Consider the following 17,033-nt stretch of genomic DNA (forward strand, 5'->3'; position numbering starts at 1 on the left):
CGTAGCTGCAGTGACGGTGAATTCTTAAAACAAGTTAGCGTTCTGTTTGGATTAAACGTCCCCTTTGTACTTAAGCTCTATTAAAGTCCTCCCCATCGCCGCTTCAAAATTCTCCATGTGTATGATTGCTAAATCCGGTTTTATTGATGCTATATCTGATGCTATATCTGACGTTACTTTACTATTGATCTTTACTGTAGAGGTCTCAAGAGGAGCTAGGGTAGACGACTCCTAAGAACGTAAATAAGTTTTGCTTTGTTCAATATGAGCTACTATTGGCAGTGGAGGATTTTACCTAGTTTCGTTCTGTCTCGAGAACAGCGGCGGTACAATGTGGCCGCGGAGGTATTTCCACCTGTAGAGACAACCCCTTCCTATCGATCTAGACTAATAGTGTACAAATAAAATAACTAGAAACAAACATATGACAAGAAACCAAATTCGCCTTGATTTTAATCACAATTTGATTTTTGAAGAATTAGTTAGTTATTTGCTCAGGCTTCCCCACGCATAAGTATACCTCAAATTTACATACTTTGGCAAGTTCTAATCAATTGTGTGTCTACAAAGAGAAAGACAAGCACTATGTTCAGGCCAATCCAAGCCTGCTAATTGCCGTCAAAGGCTCTTCCACACCCAGACACTTGCACCAGACCGAAATCTCTTTATCTTGCTCGAAACACCTCTTCGTTATCTTCCTGCTACATGGTCTTAACTTTTAAGAAAGATACAGTGAAATGGCATCAGCAGCGGACTTAGACCTGTGACATAATTTAGGTCACAAAATGATTTTCTCTCGATCTTTCGAGTTCGCCGAGAAGGAAATGCTGAAACGCGACGTTTCTTTGACTCTTGACCATGGATAGACAAAGCTCCAGACCGAATTAGCCCCGTTTAGAACTCGGTGTTTCTTCAAAACCACCCATATCAGTTCGAAGGAAAATCGCAAGTGCTGTTAGAGAAAAGATCAAACACCATGCAACTAACTTGGTGCACAGTGTGAAAAGGGACAAAATGATAGGCGGAAGCCCCAATAACGCGCTTTTTCGTGAGTACGCGAATGATTGTCAAGCATCATTAGGTTCGAAGATACGGATTGAAAAATATTCTGTCAAAAGCATCATTTGATCCAGAATTGGGCTTGCCCTCTACCACCATGTCATATAAATCATAATGAAGCTTGCAAGCCAACATTGTGGATGGAAGCTTGGGCACATGTTAAATTATAGCCAACAGTATGACCTATTCATTCCCGGGTAACATTCCACTGCCTCTGCATGGCCATGGGCATTCAGATAGCTGCCTTTCCGTCGTCACAGTACCCTCCACAACTGTCCCCAATCATCCCACAATCGCACCTATCTTATGCACCACGGGATAAAGCCATGAACCATTGTGCAGCTGTTTGGTCGGGGCATAAAACCGCACTGTCGGACTCACGTCAGCATTAAACATATCCTAATCTGGGGCGGCACGTACGAGTGAGAGACAAGTCTCCCCCACCCTTCGGAGCTGGGAGCCAACTATTAAAAATAAAAGTCAGTCAACAACAACAATTAATAAAACCCGTGGTCGCATACTTTGACGTCCAGTTCCTCGGAGGAGCTACGTCTGCCGGCTGGACGAGCAATTCAAAGGTGCCGTCCTTGCGGGCAGATGTTTGCCCTCCATAAACTAGCGACCCATCGGCGTAGGTGATGTTCGAGCGATCGGTGAGCGCATACCGGTCCAGGGCGTTGGGAACCAAGTATTGCGCCGCGTTGTACGCTGTCAGACTCCAGAACCCATACTGCTCCAATAGTGGCTTGCTGGGAAATGTGAAAATGTAGGCTTGCTTTGGGCCTAGGTGCAGTGTCGATGGACCATGCTCACCCGTGCTGTGACTGGGATACAAAGCTTGCGCGGCGGTCAGGGCAAGATAGCCGAAGTAAGCTACATATGCTCGCATCTCATAATTCTTGCCATAGTCACCCTGAGCTGCGGCGGAAATTTCGCTCCATCCATTGCTAAGGACCTGGTTATTGCCAGGCTTGGTAGGTGCATTGAACATGGCCGTCTCCGAGGCGATATATGCAGCAGTTAAATTCACGCTTCTGGGCTGTTCGTAGGTTCCGTCTTGACGAATGCCGGCCCTTTTTAGCATCAAAGCTACCCGTCCCAAGTCTGAACTTTCGCTCGGCGGGTTGTGTGGCGCAATGCGTGCTGTCAGTTGCATGATCTTGGTCGCAGGATCAGATGAGAGCGATGAATTGAGCATAGCCATCGTCAGAGGCGGAGCGGTGGTTATACTGTGGGCTATACTCTTCACGACGGTATGCATGATGGTTCGCTTCTGCAGAGTGTGGATCTGTTGTAGGTCTCCTGGGGCATCTGTGACAGCGTACCGGACTACGATAATGCCGTACGGAGTTGGGGCATTGATGATGCCCTGGACTCCTTTGTCGCACTTCAGACGAGAAAATTGTTCGCCACAGAGGTGGAACCCAGACTCTTCATCTGCATCATAGCGTAAGATATATTTGCCGGCTTTGCTGTTTGTCACGCTGCCTAGGTTGACGTAGTTGTTGCCGTACCTGAATACCGCAGATCAGCAAGTTGCTTGTTATGTTCGAACTATCCAAACTCACGCGTCGTAGAAAGGAAACACCCAGTACCGGCCCTTTACGATCGGAACATCGATGACCACATCGTGGAGAGACATATCAAGCACAGCTGATGAGTACAAAGTATCCACATTGGGACGCACAACGGATTTGAAAGACGATGTCGCTAACTCTTTCATATGCAGGAAGCGATTGGTGGCTTTGACTTCTTCGAGAACGGGAATGGCAAAGTGTGCAAATGGCATGAGAGGATAGCCATACTGCATTGAAAATCAGATTGGCAAGTTGGGAGAGTTGGCAGTAAATACGTACAGTAAGAGTAAATTTGGTCGCCTCGTCTACTCCAGATGAGGCCCAAGCAGCGGCATTGAAGGCAGCTGGGATCAGAAATTGCAACTTCATGATGACAGGAGCTAGTCAATTGGAATTTGTGGATGTCATTATCGCTGGAACACTGTCCTCTATAAATACGACCTCAAAACGTACCGAGGCAGTATGTTGGCTAAATTGCGTACTTGGGTTGAATTGTGCAACACTCCCTCCACATTGTCCATTTCTCCACTTTCGAGCACTGGCCAGACCATCTTTGCCATCTCGGGCGTTTAGGTCGAGGGATTGTGATGAAGGTGAGTGGGTGCCTGAGGTGCCAGCGCCCACCGCCGTTGTAGATAGACCTTCCCTTCTGGGAATCTAGGAATACCATCATCATCTCTCTCCGCTTCTTCTTCTGCTCTTCCTAGTGATCCCCGATTCCAGGTCTTTGCCATGCCGGTCCCTGACTCCCCCTGAGCCACGACCGTCATCAGATTGTTATAGGGGTATCGGTGACTAGCGTTGCCCCGCTGTCTACTGACAAAATCTCCGTCGGCAGAATTCACTTCTCAACAGACGGCCATACGAGAAATACGCTAGGCGGCGAGAGGCAGGATACTTTCATCCAGCTAGGGGCTTGGCCAGTGAGCGCATCCGACTCGGCATGAATACGGACAGCCCCCACTTTCCCGCAAACACCTTCCAGTATTCCCACCTTCATGAAGATGGCCAGCGCTGGCGCATGTGATCGGTGCTATCTGATAAAATCTCGCTGCATAGCAGGCGGACCAGATGGCACTTGCTATCGTTGCTATCGTCTCCACCATCCCTGTACACACACCCGCCGACGTGGAAAGCCAGGGAGAAAGCCGCGGGACTGCGAGAGCGGGAACCTTCCTCCTTTACTTTTGCAATTCGTACATCAAATCTCCGAAAAGGACATTGCTCGTCTCTGTGAATTCTTCTCGGTTGCTCCAACTCTTTCCCGTTATCTGCGGCCGGCCTTGCATGCCCGCATGATCGAAGCGCCGCAATTACTGTTGGATCCATCTCTCGCCGTTGCGCGGGTGTTTCTGCGTACGAGTATGAATACCCGGTGTGATGACAATGATGTGGCACGATGTGCGTCAGCCTTGAAATCCCTTCGTAACTCCTCAATATACCAAGTCGAGCATGTGGGTAGCGTCCTCGCTCTCGGGCTTACGCTCCAGACATTCCAGCGTCTGACCTCAGGTGTTTCCGCTGATGTGATCTGCCGCGCTACCCTGCATCATGTTCAGCCTTGGTATGAGCGCATGTGGAATGATCCGAGTGCCAGTATGGAACTGGTTTGCCTTGTATTCATCGACACGATGCAGTCACTCTTTCGGCGCCGCGTACCAGTCTTGCCGTATCGAGTGCGAGATCCTTTCCTCGTTGACCGATATGCTGGCATTTGCTGCCCGCTACTGCCTCTACTTTATCGGGTATGCGTGATGGCTGCAGCGGTACGAGAGGACGATGCGTGGTCTACGACTCATATATCAACATGGGAGATTTTGAAGGACGAGATATATTCCTGGCTCCCGTCGATTGCATCCAACACTTTCGAAGACTTCTCCGAAAGCGAGAAGACTCTTGTTATGAGCCAGGCCCAGGTGTACCGCGACGGCGCATTACTCCTTTTACAACGGATCCGATTTCCCCTCACAAACAGCGATGAGGATTCCAAAAGCTTGTCGAAATCCATAGTCAACCATATCCGATATTGCTACGCTAATACCGGCCATGCTCCTCGCAACATTACATTACCATTTCTAGTGGCAGCAGCGGAAGCAGAGAATACAAGGGATCGGCACGAAATCCTTTCTCTAGTTAGCATACTTCGTGGGGCCAACATATATCCATGTTTTTCAACATTAAGGGAACTGGTTCAGAATATATGGGTTGCTCAGGAGAGTGGAAACCCTCCGTCATTGTTCAGTGTATTTGACCAGCACGCAGATATCAATATCCTACCATGATGGTTCTCAAACTTCGGCAATTTGAAAAAGTCATGTTGCGTGACAGCTGGAAAGCTAGCTGAAGCCCACTTCCGGACTTGTATGTAATCTAATAAATCGTAACTATCAAAGCGTTGGAACTGTTACAAATAATCCGCCCCATGCTGAGCGATGGTTGGTCCAAAGATTACAGTACCGGTAATTTTGTGTATTTGTCGGCAGCTCAATCGAGGCTTAGACGGGCGAAAATATTAGTTCAAACCCACAACGGCGGTCCGGGCTTTTCTCGTTTAGGAAGGATATTGTTGGGAAAGAGAAGTAAAAAGGCCAGAGATTATCCCTCCATGGCAGATTGGTATCTCAACCCAGTTTACTCTTTTGTCATGACCATGGAAATGAATCAACAACATCCCCAGTCACAGTTTCCACCGGGAACTATTCTACTTGAAGACAGTATGACTACCTCATGTCACTTTTGTCTGTATTGTGTTAACATGGATTAATGGTACAGGGCTGGACTCTGGGACAAGGTTCTTACGCAGTCCCGTTCCCAGTGCAGATCCAAATGATCCTCTGGTACAACTTTTTCAGATATATATATGCTCCAAAACAAAACTAACAGAGCGGCATAGAACTGGTCACCATTTCGGAAAGCTGTTAACTTTGGCCTGGCCTGCTTTTATGTCCTTTTTACTTTTGTGTTACTTGATATCCAATCGATTGCGTATCAAGGTTATACCGAAGAGTTGCATCTGTCCTACCAGACTTTAAATGATGCTAGTGCTGCAAATTTTGCGGGGCTAGCACTTGGATGTATCCTGTTCATCCCGCTAGTACACAAATATGGTCGTCGTCCTATCTATATCCTAAGTTCAGCTGTCCAGTTTGCCATGGGCATCTGGTCCGCCAAAGTGCAGACAGGGGGTGAGCTGGTTGCAATCAACCTCATAATGGGCCTGGGTGGCGCTCTCAGCGAAACCATTACCATGATCACTATTGTCGATTTATTTTTTGTCCACCAACATGCCCGGATGAACGCTATCTTTCTGTTTATGCAGACGCTTGGGGCCACAGGTGGCCCTATCTCTGCGGGATACATTGCCGTCGCCGAAGGATGGCGGTGGATCTGGTGGTGGACCGCCATCTTCCTCGGCACCAATTTTGTTGCTGTTCTCTTATTTTTTGAGGAGTCCAAATTCGTTCCAACGGCCGTGGACCAAGGTCTCAACATGACCCGGGGTGACATCACTGAGGGCCAAAGTAAAGGCACCATCGAAGAGAATGAGAATGTCACTGAAGGGCTTAAACCAGTTTCCTCTTTGGTTACGGAATATTCCAAAAAATCATTAACCAAAAGGCTTGCTTTCGTCACAAAAACCGATATTCCGATCAAACGGCATTTTTATCAGCCCTTGCTTGCTTTTTTTATCTTTCCTGCTGTTACCTTCACGGCATTGACATACGGCCTTTTACTTGCCTGGTTTGCGATAATTTCCTCAGCCGGCTCCTACTTTCTGCTTGATCCCCCTTACAACTTCAGTCCCGCAAACATTGGCCTCTTTCACCTGGCCGGATTTATTGGGGCAACTATCGGCGCTGTAGTCGGGGGCTCAGGAAGCGACTGGGCTATTGTTCGGGCCTCCCAGAGAAATTGTGGTATTTTTGAGCCGGAAATGCGTCTTTGGATGAGTATTCCTGGGTCAGTTTTCGCGTGTGCTGGCATTTTACTTTTTGGAATTGGCCTTGGAGAGGTACGTTATTCCCTATATACCCCGGTATGGATGCTTAGACTCATTTTATGTATTTTGCATAATCCAGGGTTTACCGTGGATCATTCTTGCTGTCGGCACTGCAATATTTGGGTTTGGATTCATCATCACAGCGGACATCGCTTTGACCTATCTGACAGACAGCTACCCCGATGTAAGTTTCTGTCCACATGCCAAAAAAAAAAAAAAAAAAAAAAAAAAAAAAAGGTATTGACAACTTTCTAGATTCTTGGAGATGCTTTGGTTGCCGTTGTTTTCGTGCGCAATGGAATATCGATGATCATCAAGTTTGTTTTCACGCCGTGGATCGACAAATTGGGCATTAGAGACACATTTGTCTGTGTGGGAATGCTCTCCTTATTGGCATTTTTCATGCCTCTTCCACTTATGTTCTGGGGTAAGAAAGCTCGCAGCAAAACAGCAGCGAAGTATGTCCAGTTTGCCAACCAGCAGCCTGTTCGCAGACATCCATAAGTAAACTAGCTTTTGCTTTTCCGTTCTAGGACAATGGGCATATGCTCCGAATGCCGGATCGCAGATTTCAAACTTATTGGTTACCTTCAATTAGCTAGATTTATATTGCAATATTGATTGAACGGCGTTTTATCACAGCCGGTGTTCAGAAAGCGGACATAAACAAAGACACTAGCACCCGTCCTCGTCCATCTTCAAACTGGCCAAGCCAGGCTCGATAAGTCTTTACCGCTCAGTCAACTAGACGACGATTTGTATCCGGCCATCATTGACCAGGCCTTGGCATAAAACAGTAATAATTCCTATCCTGCGTTGATAATCAGGATTTGTCGTTAGAGAATCAAAATTATGAGCATTGTATTTGAATCGTCCAAGTTCCTGTCAGAGAAAACCAAGTAATCTTCCTATGGTTTACATCGTCAGGAGCCCTGTGCACGGATTTGGTGACGATACATAGTATTTTCACTAGATGGTTATCACCTCTTGAGAAAAGGAGACAAGACGACAGCAATCATCTGAAGGATTATCCAGTTGGTCCTATATCTGTACTAACTCATCTACCCCAATCTATCGCTGAGCGGTGTGCAGACATGGAAGCCCCCAGATTGTTTCCTTTTAGCATAATAACATCCCCTTTCTTAAAGCAGCATAGGGTTTATCCCTAAATCTCAATTGTTCAAGCATTTTGTCTAGTGGGGGGTTGACTTGAGTGAAATCACCGTGAATATGTGATATGCTTCTGACGGGACTTGAAAACTGAGCATAAGTCAAGCAAGCGTGCCTTGATATACTAAGATTATGATCTTTGATTACTGTGAATTATGCGGTCATGTCTCGAAATCTTTCTTCTCCTTGTAACTATTTACTAGAAACCTATTCACTTCAAACCACAATACCTCGAGGCAGTGCTCTACATGACGACGGCAGAAACCTTGACGAGACTGTTATCTCGCCGGAAGCACACCCTGCAACTGCAGATCTCTTGAGCTCGCACCAACAAACACCTTGACACTCGTGCCCAATTTAGTGACCTCGACCCATTTCTGCTGAACAACATCCCAAATTGAGATATCACGTCGACGCAACTCGAAAGTTACGTCTCGTCTGTGGCCCGGCTGGATCATTGTCTTTTGGAACCCTCGTAGCTGTCGCTTTGGCTCTCCATTGCCCAGATCAAGGTAGAGCTGGGATACCTCCTGGCCAGCTACCTTGCCTGTATTCTTAATATTCACGCGCACCTTGTACAAAATATCATACAGTGACGGATCGCCTCCCTGAGCTTGAGGGGTTCGTCGGACCACGGGGACAGTTGGCGTCGTAAGACTGGTAGTCACCGTCATGCTCGGAGCAAGGTAAGGATAGATGTAGTCCGTGAGCGAGCTGATGGTACTGGGGAAGGTGTAGTCTGACGGATTAAGACTGGAGCTAGGACAAATTGTTGGATCTGCTGTGCTTGGCGCAGGAGAAGATGGCAGAGGAGTGGCCTTCACAGGCACAGACTCAATGCGTAAATGGCTGTATGCAAATGTGGTGTAGCTGAGACCAAACCCGAATTCAAAACGAGGCTCGATATTATGCTTGTCAAAGTAGCGGTAGTCAATAAACAGACCCTCGTTGAAGTCCAGCTGCGGTACAAGGCCGTTTGGCTCATAAAGAACATCTGTGCCGTATTCCTTGCGACGCTTGCCCACTGTCCACGGAAGCTTGCCAGAAGGGTTGACGTCGCCATACAAAACATCAGCAATGGAGTTGCCACTCTCCTGACCTGGAAATCCTGCGAAGAGCACAGCAGTGACGTTCGGATTTTCGATCCATTCTTCCATGAGTATTGGCCCGGGTGCGTGAACCACAACTACGGTCTGGGTGCAGTTGGCCGCAACCTGCTTGACCAAGTTATCTCCATCCTTCCAGGCTGTCAGATTGTTGCGGTCCCCATAGTTCGCATCGACTTCAAGGTAGCCCTCGCCGCTGATTGCGTTGATGAATGTCAGACACACGCTAGCTTGCGAGGACACCAGGTCAATTTGATCTTTGGCCCAGTTATCCAGGACATACTGCACGACAGTGTTGTCTGCCAGTGCACGTTGCTGGATGGCTGAAAGAGGGTCAACCAGATAAGGAAAGTTGGTGCTGCCACTTCCCCAGCCCATGGCCACCGTGCCAAGATCGCAGGCGCGATCCGGGCAGCCATTGGGACCGTACTTATTAGGACCAGCATCCTCGCCAATGACTGCGATCTGCTTCGGGCTCTTAAGAGGCAAAGTGTTGTTTATGTTCTTCAGCAGCACAGCCGAGTTGGAACCAACTTTACGGATGATCGCGCTATGATTCTTGCGCACATCGCGATGGTCGTTGATCTTCTGCCAGTCGAGCTCTGCCTTAGGATATTCATAACCGTAGGTGTCAAAGTCACCAGAAGCAAAATTCAGTTCTGGATAGTTCTCATCCTGGCCAAGATAATAATATGAAGCCATAATGCGGGTCACCATGTCGTCCAGCCGCCATTCGGGCACACTGCCGTTCAAAACGGACAACGTCAAATTGGGGCCCCAGAAGGACACTCCCAGTCCCGAGACACCGTTCGGAGATGTCTCGCCCGGACCGGTCATATCCATACCACCAAGAGCTGAGTCGACGCCTGAATGCTGCGAGCCGTCGTCTGAGGTGACATATCCCTGGAAACCCAGTTCACCCTTAAGGATATCGTTGAGGAGATGATCACTCTGGCACACCTGGGTGTTGTTAACCTGGTTGTACGAGCACATCACACCGGCCAGTCCGTTCTTCACACCATCGTACCAGGGGAAGAGATACAGCTCGTGGAACGTGCGATCGTCACAGTTGGACGAGTAGGGTTCCGTGATATTGGGACCAGCGTGCCAGTCGTTCCACTCGACAACCTCGCGAAAGTGTTCTTGCTCATACAGAATAAAGTGTTTGCCCACTGCAATAGCACCGGATGCTTGCATGCCTGCAACAGCTTCGCCAAAAGCAATCCCGGACAGATAAGGATCGGGCGAGAAACCCTCAAAATTCCGTCCACCTTCCGGTGCTCGGCCCAGGGGACCGACAACGGGCGCCATTACACTGTTGTCTCCCTTAGCCTTGTGCTCAGCGCCGTTGGCATAGGACTGCGTATATATCAATTCTCGATCCCATGACATGGCGAGGTTCAAGCCGGCTGCAAAGGCCGATGAGTAGTCGGCTCCTCGAACACCAGTTGGACCATCATCGCCAGCCAGGCCTCGGAAATTGAGACGTGGAATGATTCCAGTGGAGTAACCGACTGTCTGTCCAGTACCTACTCCCGTAGTAAGGTTGACCCTCTCCGTGAGCGTCAAATGGCACACAAAGCGACGGGCCTTATCGTAGGCTGCTGCCCATTGGCCATAGCCAGGGCTCACAGGAGGATGATAGGAGGCCCCATGGACCAGGGAAGTTGTAAAAAGCAGTAGTATTGGAGTGGCTAACATGGTAAGCCAGGAAAAGTTGTTTCGCGGTGAATAGATTGGCTCCGTGTAGAACAGATCGACCTTTAAATGCTCCCTAGATGCACTGCAACCCCTCACTTTCATAGACACCTTCTCTTGTGTTTTGCGTTAACATAAACGAGATGTGATCTTCCATCCAACTTCCTCAACTAGCTATCGGAGAATTTGGCGCAGAGTAATAACCTGATATAAACCCTGAATAGAGGCGCTAGTCGAGGTTGCTTCCCAAGACTCGTGGTCTAACCCCACACCCTGACATTGTATAACGCGTGGTTGTAATCATTCGCTGACAGTAATTGGTGTGATTTGCCGAGATCTGCGATCGGCCTGGGTTGAGATCCTGCGGCGAAGTATGCCGATGAAGATGTCGATTGAGCTACTCCAGAATGACCCACCCAGATACAAGCATCTCATGTATCACTTGCCTGTTCTAGAGCGGACAAAATGCCGCGAAGATCATGGTATTCTATTTACTGTGTGGAAACTCTCTAACTTCTTCCATACGCTAGCATACGCTAGCATGACACTAGAAGGGAACTGCGTAAGATCGTCAACTACATGTCCTTGTATTGAAGTAGCACTCTGCCAAATTGGTTGCAGCTGGTAGACCACTTCACTACAGCCAAACTAAAAAGTGAAATTATCAATAGTCGCCCCCAAAGCAGACCCATACGAGTGTATCTGCTAGCCGGACGTTGAAGTATCACTAATTGAATCTGTGATCGTTTTGGTTTTAATTCAGAGTAAGATAGCTTAGATGTCGGCATGTTGGTCATCGTTGGGTGTAACCAGCCGATGGTAGTAGAAAAGGATTAGCTACTCTCACGGCGGGTTACTTCCACGTGATCGGCTATTTGATAAATTGGGATGATTCCTCAACGGTTTGGTCAACTTTCCCCACACAAGGGGTGTTAGTCACATCACGAAGAGAATTCCCTCGGCAGAATTTGCCGGAGGACATTCTGGGGAATCATTTTATGGGGAGAATGAACTTATGGGGAAGTGGAGTGTACAAAGCGCAGCATATATGGCCATGCCGTGCAGACTCTCAACACCCTAACGTACAAAGTCTTCTCCACAGCAGCCGCTACTGCACCTCTTGATTTTGATAGGTATGAAGACTCAGCGCGCCATGGATCATTCTGAAGTTGTCCACGACGAGGACCCGACCAAAGCTGCCACGCAGAAAAACATGACTCAATCGCGCATGCAGGCAGCTTTGGTCAGGGAGAATCCTCGTGTCCTCCGAAAGAGCTTCTTAAAGCTGTACGGATGCATTTTTGTTGGATACTTATGCTCAGCCACCAATGGATTCGATTCTACGACTTTTGGTATGCTTGAAACCGTCTATATTTAACAGATTGCTGATAGCTAATCAGGAGGGCTGTCTGCAATCCCACAATTTACTGAGCACTTTGGCATCACAACCCAAAACCAAGGCCTTGTTGCAGCCGTGTATGTCATCGGAAACATCGCTGGTTCGTTCTTTGGCGGGCCATGCGCAGACACGTATGGTCGCCGGGTCGGGATGGCCCTTGGGTCAGCCATTTGTGTTATTGGCACTCTTCTCCAAACCGTGGGAACCAGCCTTGCCATACTCATGGCAGGCCGCTTCATCCTTGGAGTGGGCGCTGTGCTGGTTCAAACGTCGGGTCCTGCCTACGTTGTGGAGATGTCATATCCGAAGTATCGAGCTCAACTTACGGGAGGCTACCAAGTATGCTTCTTTCTGGGCACGATCATATCAACATGGCTTGAATTTGGTCTCAATCATGCAACTACGACCCTTTCTTACCCATGGAGACTTCCCCTTGCTATACAAGGCCTTCCATCTGTTATCATTCTATGCGCTGTTTGGTTTATTCCGGAAAGCCCTCGATGGTAGGGACTGTCTCCTTTCTCTTTGACAGCAAACTGATTGGAAATTACAGGTATATCGGCCAAGGACGGGAGGCTGAAGCTCGAGCTGTTCTCGTCCAGTACCACGGAGATGGAAACCCGGACGCACTCGTCGCAAATCTCGAGCTGCAAGAAATGCTGGAAGTCATTGAACAGGACGGTTCTGACAAGAGATGGTGGGATTTCAGGTCGCTCTTCAACACCCGAGCTGCGCGCTACCGTACTTTTCTGGTAACGTGCATTTCCTGGTTTGGCGAACTTGACCTGCCGCCCACAAGCTACTATTTCCCTCTGATGGGTAAATATTCTAGAATAGTACTTTTTTAGGCCCTTCGTACTAACTATACGATATAGTGAAGACTGCCGGAATCACCAATGTCTCTACCCAACTATTGCTCAACGCAATTCAGACAGTCGTCATGGCAATTGCGGCACTTTGTGGCCTTAAAATGATACATAAGACCGGCAGACGACAGCTTCTCATATGGTGCAGCGTTGGGATGACAATTTCCATGGCTGTCATTACAGCATGCACTGCGAAACAGGCCGGGAAGCCCGCTGTAGGTGGGACCGGTATTGCCTTTCTCTATGTATTTTTGGTGGCTTTTGCATTCGGATGGGTAATGTCACCCAATTCCTCCTTTCTTTTATACTATTTGATGACTGACTGCGCCTCGGTCTTAACTAGACCCCCATGCAAACACTCTACCCTGCAGAAGTCCTTGCTTATAACTCTAGGGCCAAAGGTATGGCCTACCTGGCATTCATGAACAATGCTGTCAAGGTCATGAACACATATGTTCCCCCGATCGCCATTGCAAACTCTGGCTGGAGGTACTACATTCTGTATGTTGTTTGGGATGCATTCGGAATTGTCGTGATATATTTCTTTTTTGTGGAAACGAAAGGCTGGAGCCTGGAAGAAATTGAGGACCTTTTCAATTCCAAGAATCCTGTGAAAGCAAGTCTGGAAAAGAAAAAAATCAGTGTCGCGGGTGACGGAACCATCATCAATGTTGATAAGACTGACTCCAATGCTTGAGTATTGGAAGAAAAGTAGTATTCTAAGGAGTATACGCAAAGCCATGCTAACAATGGAAATGTCTCTTGGTATACACTTTTGCAGAGCAAGGTTGGCTTGCTCGAAAGTTTCATCTAATATAATAGGATTCTGCATAAGGCCCTGCTTCAGGCAATATGTAGCTCAGTTCACTCCTTTCAGTGTAATTAGACCGCTGTAAATGAGAGAATCAAGTAGGACATTTGAAGGAAATTGTCAAAAATCGACGGCACGATTACCCATTATGGAATTGCAATACACGAATGAATCAATCTCTGATTAAGATAAATCTGGGAATGCCCAACAATTTAGGGGGCGAGATAACTAATAAAGACTAGTGCAAACTAGGAAATAATGAGGGGAAAATAGAGGGGTAGACGATGTATCCAATTCTTGACAGAAATAACTACTAGATAACTTATCAATATTAGATGACTAATTATAACATTACTCTCGGATCTTACTAGAGATTGGGATCTCAGCACTGAAATCACGGGACAACAGTATCTTTAAATTTTGAAAATTAGAATTGGAGACTAAAAAATTCATAAATTGCTAAGTCTAATTCTGCGGGGCCATTTCAACGGGCAAGGTTTCATGTATAAATACATCTAAGTGCTCAAATTCCTATGATCAGTTAGCATTATTTTCCACACCAAGCCAAATCATCGTACCACTTGAGTAACAGGCTGAGTGTCAGATGAAGCAAGCTTGGTTCCATTAACAACCCTCACTGGCTGTTCGATAGCTTTGAGAAGCTTCTCAGGACCATTGTTCTTTGCCCCCATTCGGTCAACAAACAGCACAGGAGTCTTTGCATTCGCAGTTTTCCTGAGCACGTTGACCTCATCCGTCATGTTTAGACAGTCTGTAATGCCCAAGATACTTCCAATTTTGTAGCTGTCAGCCAGAGTAGCCCTCAGAGCAACTTCCAGACCCTCATTGTATCCGCCAACCGCAATGCGGCCTGGATCGCAGCCATTGGCAATCTCCTGGTGTACAATTTTCTGGATCAAAGCCTCGTTGCTGGAGATGTCGTTCCCGCAATTCGTCTCGTTGTAATCAAGATAAGGGAAGATAAAGGCGATGTGGTTGCAGTGGCCTAGCTTTCGTAGTGGCTCGACCATGAATTTCCAGTCGCCTCCACGCTGACCTTTGCTGTGGCACCAGACAAACGTAGATGTGTGACAAGTCGGGACAGCACGCACTCGAAGGTAGTCATCGTTGAAGACGAGAGGGTCAGGAGCCATGATAGGTATTTCGATTTGAAATTGGAATGATGGAATGACCAGAAGAGCGTTTGCAAAGTTAGTTGTAAGAAGTAGTGACTGCTTCTCGTATAGACCGGCTGTTTTATAGTACCGATATTCTGTAAATAGTGTCTGCCGGCTCCGTTCTTTTGCTTACCAAGAAGGGCTGCATTAACTATCATGTGGACATAGAATTTAGTCAATACCTGGTATCACATAAGGAGCGGAGATGGTATTTTAGCGTCGCAACAAATGAAAGAGCTAAACGATCACCTGATTCGGCAGATTTTCTAATTTGGATGTAGCCGAACGAATGCTCTGCCAAACCAACACCGAGTGGGACCAAGATGATTAGCTACTTCCAAACTAGTCTAACATGCCCACCTGTTGCGTTAGTTACTTCGGTTCTATCGGAGTCATCCATTACCCATGGTAATAGCTTCACTTTCTTTCCTGACTAATGCTATTATCTTATCTTGATATTGCTCTTAGTTGTATGCCACGCATCGGCTAAAAATTTGGTTTCAGAACCTGGAATATCCGGTCTTGCATGATTGTGGAATTGGTTGGTTATAGGTAATGTATGGACGGCGAATGCATACTATCTCAAAAAATTTTAAAAGTCAATATGCAAACTCCACGCCTGTCGCAGCGATTGTATGCCCTGGAAAGTGCCCAATGTTGTCACCTGCTCAATTCTTCGCAAGATTCGGATAAGTTCGGCTTGTTCATCAGCCTTTCTCAAACTTCGACCACCTGCTCTCATCATTAACAGATACCTTGCTAGTCTCCGACCAAGCACTTACAGATGACAAGTGGTTGTATCGCATTCACGAGAGCGCCAGGATGATTGCTGCCAAGTGCCTTTGTCATGCCACATAACTGGATGGTATGCCTCATAATTTCAGCCTTCTGAGGTATTAGCAAGCTCTCTACAACACAGACACTACTTACTTCTATCCTTCTTGCAAAATGCAGAAAATCTATACCGCTCGCTTGATGGGGATTGTGAAGAGCAAGGAGAACTTTCACTAGATGATAGAACTGCATTGAGACAACTAAGGCCAGTCAGTATCAGACATTTTGAACTTGGAAAACAATAGCATACTGTGCCAAGTACCCAAGTACATTATCTCAGGAAACGGTTCACTGTCCTCAATGACATATAAAGGTTGAAACGACTCTGGTAAGGTCTCCTTCCACGTGTTGACCTCGTCCTGAAGTTCAATCCACCTATCCAGATCGGGGTTTTGACCCTCACGAGAAAAGCAATAGTCGACAATCTCGGCGGTCAGCATAGTCATCTTCTCAGTCTTTACATAATCGAAGTCTCCTCCCCATATTATATCAGCTTTCCAACCTCTAGGGTTGATAGTGGTTGGCTTGCGTGTTGCAAGAGCAACCATGATCTCCTCTCGAAAATATGTCCAGAACGCGGTCCGCTTTAGAGCTCGGAACCCAATGTTCTTTCGGTTGTGTGTGAAAAGAGATGAGCATCCCCTTAAGTGGCGCTGATGATCAGTTTCATAGCTCATCATCTCATACATACGGAGCACGACCGTGGATATCGGCAGCGCGTTATCCAGGGCTGTATCAGGATCCGCTAAAGCTGGGATTAGGCGTTGGACACATAGATCATGATAATGAGCGGCACAATGCTCGTCGCATGTCCCATCACGTCGACTCAGGTGACATGCAGAAAATGCGAGTATAGCGTATAGTAAAATCGGGCAGCTGAGAGCTAAATAAGGCACGAATGTTTCAAATTGACGCAGCGGATCGTTCACATCAAGCTGGTTTCTGTCAGAATGTTTACTAATATATTCAATGAACATACCCAACAGGCTAAATTATTCACGTAATGCTTCAGGAGGCGGGCAGTCAATGGATCGCTGAGCGGCTCCGCTGGGCCTCGTTTGTATATTGTCGACCCAGATATTCTCCTGCGAGTTAGGGCCTGAACTGGATCGAGAGAGTCCATGATATTGCTATTTGGTGTAGAATGTTGATCCCCATATCTGATAGCATCAACGGATGGTCCCGGAGTCAATGTCAGGACTGTATTTTCCACTGAAATATCAGCCATTCCTCCATAGGCTGCAAAGTCTGCATTTCTGATCAGCCGAAGAGAAATTGAAAAAAAGAAGTTAGATGCTCTACCATCTATCATCATATTTGGCGAGGTGCTGCTGT

At 47.3% G+C, this 17,033-nt stretch overlaps 7 protein-coding genes across 7 annotated transcripts; 3 read left to right on the forward strand and 4 right to left on the reverse strand.

The window, feature by feature from the left end:
* Positions 1-1,341: 1,341 nt before the first annotated feature.
* N7474_010949 (DUF1254-domain-containing protein) lies at positions 1,342-3,005 on the reverse strand (the record flags this gene model as incomplete). Its single annotated transcript, XM_057202359.1, has 5 exons — positions 1,342-1,427; positions 1,480-1,523; positions 1,581-2,573; positions 2,628-2,863; positions 2,916-3,005. 5 exons carry the CDS (start codon positions 3,003-3,005, stop codon positions 1,342-1,344), a joined length of 1,449 nt encoding a protein of 482 aa, XP_057047643.1.
* A 926-nt stretch (positions 3,006-3,931) lies between these two features.
* On the forward strand, positions 3,932-4,918 carry N7474_010950 (uncharacterized protein; the record flags this gene model as incomplete). The annotated part of the gene is made up of 1 exon (XM_057202360.1): positions 3,932-4,918. The coding sequence occupies one exon, from the start codon at positions 3,932-3,934 to the stop codon at positions 4,916-4,918; it is 987 nt and encodes a 328-aa protein (XP_057047644.1).
* Positions 4,919-5,280: 362 nt separating this feature from the next.
* On the forward strand, positions 5,281-7,140 carry N7474_010951 (uncharacterized protein; the record flags this gene model as incomplete). Its single annotated transcript, XM_057202361.1, has 5 exons — positions 5,281-5,350; positions 5,409-5,473; positions 5,530-6,648; positions 6,716-6,820; positions 6,892-7,140. The coding sequence occupies 5 exons, from the start codon at positions 5,281-5,283 to the stop codon at positions 7,138-7,140; spliced, it is 1,608 nt and encodes a 535-aa protein (XP_057047645.1).
* Positions 7,141-8,084: 944 nt separating this feature from the next.
* Positions 8,085-10,613, reverse strand: N7474_010952 (beta-glucosidase; the record flags this gene model as incomplete). Its single annotated transcript, XM_057202362.1, has 1 exon — positions 8,085-10,613. The coding sequence occupies one exon, from the start codon at positions 10,611-10,613 to the stop codon at positions 8,085-8,087; it is 2,529 nt and encodes an 842-aa protein (XP_057047646.1).
* Positions 10,614-11,745: 1,132 nt separating this feature from the next.
* On the forward strand, positions 11,746-13,572 carry N7474_010953 (uncharacterized protein; the record flags this gene model as incomplete). The annotated part of the gene is made up of 5 exons (XM_057202363.1): positions 11,746-11,962; positions 12,011-12,512; positions 12,563-12,828; positions 12,885-13,090; positions 13,219-13,572. The coding sequence occupies 5 exons, from the start codon at positions 11,746-11,748 to the stop codon at positions 13,570-13,572; spliced, it is 1,545 nt and encodes a 514-aa protein (XP_057047647.1).
* Positions 13,573-14,255: 683 nt separating this feature from the next.
* On the reverse strand, positions 14,256-14,840 carry N7474_010954 (uncharacterized protein; the record flags this gene model as incomplete). Its single annotated transcript, XM_057202364.1, has 1 exon — positions 14,256-14,840. The coding sequence occupies one exon, from the start codon at positions 14,838-14,840 to the stop codon at positions 14,256-14,258; it is 585 nt and encodes a 194-aa protein (XP_057047648.1).
* A 616-nt stretch (positions 14,841-15,456) lies between these two features.
* On the reverse strand, positions 15,457-16,387 carry N7474_010955 (uncharacterized protein; the record flags this gene model as incomplete). Its single annotated transcript, XM_057202365.1, has 4 exons — positions 15,457-15,596; positions 15,647-15,752; positions 15,795-15,898; positions 15,961-16,387. 4 exons carry the CDS (start codon positions 16,385-16,387, stop codon positions 15,457-15,459), a joined length of 777 nt encoding a protein of 258 aa, XP_057047649.1.
* Between the last annotated feature and the right edge of the window lie 646 nt (positions 16,388-17,033).

This window comes from Penicillium riverlandense, assembly GCF_028828495.1.
Source record: "Penicillium riverlandense strain IBT 135883 chromosome Unknown utg000011l_segment0_segment0, whole genome shotgun sequence".
Taxonomy (NCBI): domain Eukaryota; kingdom Fungi; phylum Ascomycota; class Eurotiomycetes; order Eurotiales; family Aspergillaceae; genus Penicillium; species Penicillium riverlandense.